The sequence below is a fragment of the Stegastes partitus genome, unplaced genomic scaffold (assembly GCF_000690725.1).
Source record: "Stegastes partitus isolate 25-593 unplaced genomic scaffold, Stegastes_partitus-1.0.2 Scaffold945, whole genome shotgun sequence".
In the NCBI taxonomy this organism is placed as follows: domain Eukaryota; kingdom Metazoa; phylum Chordata; class Actinopteri; family Pomacentridae; genus Stegastes; species Stegastes partitus.
In genome coordinates, this window is record NW_007578676.1 from 171,141 (window position 1) to 175,931 (window position 4,791).

Genomic DNA, 4,791 nt, shown 5'->3' on the forward strand with positions numbered 1-4,791 from the left:
AAGGTGTAGAGATGATGGATGGATGGAAAACTAAAGTACATCATTTAGAATCTGCTTAAAGCTGAATTTCTGGCTTAATGCAGAACAGTTCTCCCTCGTGTTCATCACGGCCGGAGCATCATGTGACCTTCCAGCTCCTCTCATGTAACAGGACGGGTCACCTTGCAGAAAGCTGGACAGCAGCAGCTCCACTCCAGTCAGGACGGCTGCTACAGTTTTATAGAAGTAACCCACACAGAGCCACGTCGTGCTTCCAGGAACGTACATGTCAGCGTTTCCTCCTGAGCGTGCAGGCCGGGACACGCTGCAGCATCGAGGTACGAGCCCTGTGTGACTGAATAATGGATGGAGTCGGCCACCAGCAGGCTGCAGGGTGAGATCATGGCTGCGTCACTCGGCAGCTGAGGGAGGAGGAGGGAGGAGGAGGGACGAGGGAGGAGGGAGGAGGCGATGCAGCAGACTGAAACCTGCGTGGAGACAGAACAGAAGGATAAGAACCATGTCAGCCTCCTGGAAGCAGCTCCTCTCTCAGGTCCTCCTGCTTCTCGTCTCCTGCAGACACGTCAATACAAGTAAATGAAATTTAATTCTGGCTGTGATGTGTGCTTGTGCTGAAGCTCTGTTCTGCCTCCTCTTTGTTCCTCTCACTAAATGTTCCTGTAACCTTGTGGGGGACAGAAGATCCTCCACCGTTACGTCGTACTTACTGGGTTTCAGATGTCTGCTAGTCGCTGGTTGTTTATTTTTCTGCTTTGAAATTTCTCCCAAAAGTATTTCCCACCCAGAGAAAGTGCAGAATCCTCTCAGAGCCTTTCACTGAACTCTGCATTTATCTAAAGATAAGCAGCTTTCATGTTTAAAGTCAAACAATGTGGGAAAAAAGTCTTCATCAGAGCAGAGGAGAGAAAAACGTGATCTATAAAGTGGTTTTTAAATAACACAGGATGCTCTGAGCTGTGAAGTCATCACCACAGGTTTGAACATCTGATCCTGTCCATGAGGTTTCTCTGTATTTATTCATATTTAGATTTGTATGTTTTAGTTTCTGTGTGTTTGAACCTTTTGGCTTCTGTTTGTATGAGAAGTGCTACGTAAAGATTAGAAACACAAAGTGCACAGAATTACCACCTGATACGGCGCCACAGCTCCCGCCACAAATACCCTGAACAGCCAGAACAGCCCCCCAGCTTTCATCTAAATACCACAACCACGTAGCAACGGCGCCCAGGAGAGGCTTCAGCTGGAGGTTCATCTGTGGGGCAGAGCTGAGGGGGGACCAGGGTGGCCGAGAGCAAAGCCTGGTAGATGCTCACACAACACTGTCCCTACAACTTAGCTGTAATGTCTGAAGTGTCACATCAGCGATGGAAGAAGCACAACCTGGAGCCATTCAGGTGGAGGTCAGATGGGAACGAGCTTCTACACGTGTTGCATCAGCACCTGAAAGTCTGCCGTCGCCCATCAGGACTCACACGAGTGTTGGCTGTTCAATGCCAGCAAGAGCACTGATGTTTACCAACTGATGCACTAGAGCAGCGGTTCTCAAACTGGGGGTCGGGACCCCCATGGGGGACCCAAGATCATTTCAGGGGGTCGCCAGATCGTTGAAAAAAAAAAAGAAATAAAGCCTACATTTATCAATAAACATGTATCAGGGCTGTCAGAATAGAAGTGCATACTTCCTCCCACTCCTTTTTAATATCATGATGTGATTAAGCAATATTATTATTATTATTATTCTTTTTTTGCTCTTTTTAAAATTACTTTCTTTTGTTTTTATATATTTTTTCTCTTTCTTTTGTTCAAAATAAATTCAATTCATTCATTCATTCAAAGCAGAATTAACGTGTTGATGTAAAGCGATGAATCAGTGGAATTACCACGTTCATGTTTTAACGCATTAACACACAAACACCAGAGTTATTACTCATAACATATTAAGAATTCAAATTGTTTTCTTGGGGGCTCAGAGAGTTTGAGAACCGGTGACCTAGAAAGAGCTGCTGGTGAGCAACATCCTGCAGTGTGACATAAACCGCCACTTCCTTTTATTGCATTTGTCTCATGAGTCACTGAAGCCATTAGTCCTGACATTTAAATGACTAAAACTGATTCTGATCTACAACCTTCACCGCAGTTTAAAAACAACACATTATCAGCTCAGACTTTAAAGAAACAACCTGCTGTTTTAATGGAAAACCAGACATACTGCTCCTACAGGCTGGTTCATGACTTTGAATTATGGAAAGTTAAGTTTTCTTTCCTCCAATCACACGTCATGAGTAACTGTGTTTCCAAAGATCTGCCTTTCATGAAATTTTAGACTCATTCTGGTAGAAATCCAGTTGCTTTACCGAGTTAACGTGTTTTTTTATGCTGGAAAACACATCCTGAGCAAAACAAGCATCCAACAATGTGGCTACGCGTGTCCACCTTAAATCTGCAGCGTGCCTGTCCTAAAACCACCGACTGACACTTCTGGGTTTTATCGGCTTGAGGAGCCGCGTGCAGGATGGTGAGACTTCCTGTGTCACTACTGCTCTTCAGAACCGGTTTCTGGACTGAACATGCGTGGCTGAATCACTCCAGATTGTCACTGTGTAGCACAGAGTGGTGTTTTCAGCAGTGCTGGAGGTGAGCTGGTGTGCTGGAGCTGCAGCCAGGTGTGGGCGGAGGAAGAGGCGGGGACTTCACAGACCTGCACGTTTAAGAGGAAGTAATGGATAGAGATTATCTTAATGATAAGACTCCATAAGCAGAGATGAGTTTAACCAAAACAACTTTTAATCACCCTAGCAACCACATAGCAACACCTTAGCAACAACCAAAAACATCCTAGCAACCGTCTCTAAAAGCATAACACCTAAACATCTTTTTTCAGGAGGATGCAGAGGATGTGATGGTGTATTTGTTAACTCTCCGTGTGTTTCTATGTTTGTTTCTTCCCCCGTCAGAGACTCCGAGTCCAACAGCACCAGCGCTGGCTCCTCTGCCAACAAATGTGAGCAGCGTCGTCCTTAAAGGTAGCATCAGTCTCTCAGAGTGTTCCACATGTGACTCCATATTCTGGCTCTTTTTGCTTCTGTCAATATCGCCAAGGATCCAAGTTTACCTGCGTTTTGTGAAACACGGCGTCGTGGCAGAAACAGGCCTCACCTGGTGCTCTGTGTTTCTGAACCTCTCCACGCAGGTAAAAGTCACACCGAGAACATTCAGCTGCTGAACCCTGTCAATCTGACGCTGGTGTGCATCTGGACCGGCCATCAGAACACGGCACCAAACATAACCGGCCACTGGAGGAAGGACGGCGAGGAGATCCAGAGCAGCCGCCGCTCGGTGCAGGTGGACAGTCAGCAGTACAACATGACACGAGTGTGAGTGCTTCACGTGCACGTTGTCGTCTTCAGGAAAGGCCTCAGTGTGGTCTGACATTCAGATCATGCATCTGGACGTCATGATAACAGAAATATTCAACAGCATGAAGGCCTTCTGACGTTCTTCATATAACTGCATGTCTTACTGTTCAGTGTTCACTCTGGAACTTTTATCCTCACGTTTATTCGTCACTAGTCTTCATACAAACATGAATCACGCTGTGTTTCTGTTTTATTTCAGCTCCAGCTGCAGTTCTGATGACAACAACACTTCATTTAATGACGTTTATCCGACTATGAGTATAAACTGTGAGGCATTAAAGCTCTCGTCTAATCTTACAGGTTCAGCATCGACAAGGAAGAAAACCTTGGAAATTACTCGTGTGTGTTTGGAGATGAAGCAAAGATAGATTTCATTCTGGCAGGTACACATCACATCCTTTATATGTTTGTCACTGTCTGCATGACTTTGCTTCGTCTGCACCTCTAAAAATGCCCAGCAGAGGCCTCGTCGGCATCACGACTCGCTCTGTTCCTGCAGCTCCACAGTTTGATGAGGACCGAGACAAGCCGATCATCAGCTACGTGGGAGATTCTGTGGGCCTCACATGTAAAATGGCAAACCCGGACCCCAACACCTGGACCTGGTACAAAGAGAACGGGACGGCTAAAGTGAGAGAGCTGCTCACAGTTTGTCTTCATGTGGTTCTACATCAGATGTGTGTCACAGGTCGCCTTTGGTTGTTCAAGGTTATTCCATCACAGCTACAAACAGAACATCAGTCAGGGTTTGGGCTCTTATCTGGCTCATTTGACCTCTTTACTGTTAAAACTCGGTCCTTTATCGGCGTCACTGGTGTGCGTTTGGTCTCACGGTGTCACAGCATAGCTCCTGTAAACACCTGTGCAGGTACGCGGTGGTGGAAGACGTGTTGAACTCATTTAAGTTAAATCAACAGTAACATACAGTAAAAAAGAAAAGAACAAAAACCTGAAGTACTGCTGGAATTCTTATTTAAAATATAACCTGTGACAGTCACATATCATTTAACATTATTTTATAGGATCATTGACAGAGTTTCACCACAACAAGTAGCAGTGCTAATTTAACTACTTTATTTAAGGATTCAAGGTCTTTATTGGTCACAGACACAGTTATAGATGGTGTAACGTGCAGTGAAATGCTTTGTGCACCTGTTCCACATCGAAACAATAAGAATAAGATGAATAAGAATAAAACACACAAGAAATAAAAATAGACCGAAAGAGATAGAAATGGCAGAAATACATAAATCAAATTTCCAAACAAATAAAGACAATAATAATAAGATGATGTACATGTATATATACAAGGTGAATATATTATATACTATTGGATTATTTTATCACCAGTGATGCAACATAGTTTGGATTATTA

The 4,791-nt window shown here is 44.4% G+C and overlaps 1 protein-coding gene across 1 annotated transcript in view; it reads left to right on the forward strand.

Moving 5' to 3' along the window:
- The first annotated feature begins 449 nt into the window (after positions 1 to 449).
- The window catches only part of emb (embigin), a 6,810-nt gene continuing 2,468 nt past the window's right edge, over positions 450 to 4,791 (forward strand). Inside the window, exons 1-5 of the mRNA XM_008294157.1 lie at positions 450 to 572; positions 2,955 to 3,023; positions 3,191 to 3,374; positions 3,717 to 3,799; positions 3,916 to 4,046. Coding sequence (XP_008292379.1) covers positions 500 to 572; positions 2,955 to 3,023; positions 3,191 to 3,374; positions 3,717 to 3,799; positions 3,916 to 4,046 — 540 coding nt within the window. The 5' untranslated portion in view covers positions 450 to 499. The remainder of the gene's footprint in view (positions 573 to 2,954; positions 3,024 to 3,190; positions 3,375 to 3,716; positions 3,800 to 3,915; positions 4,047 to 4,791) is intronic.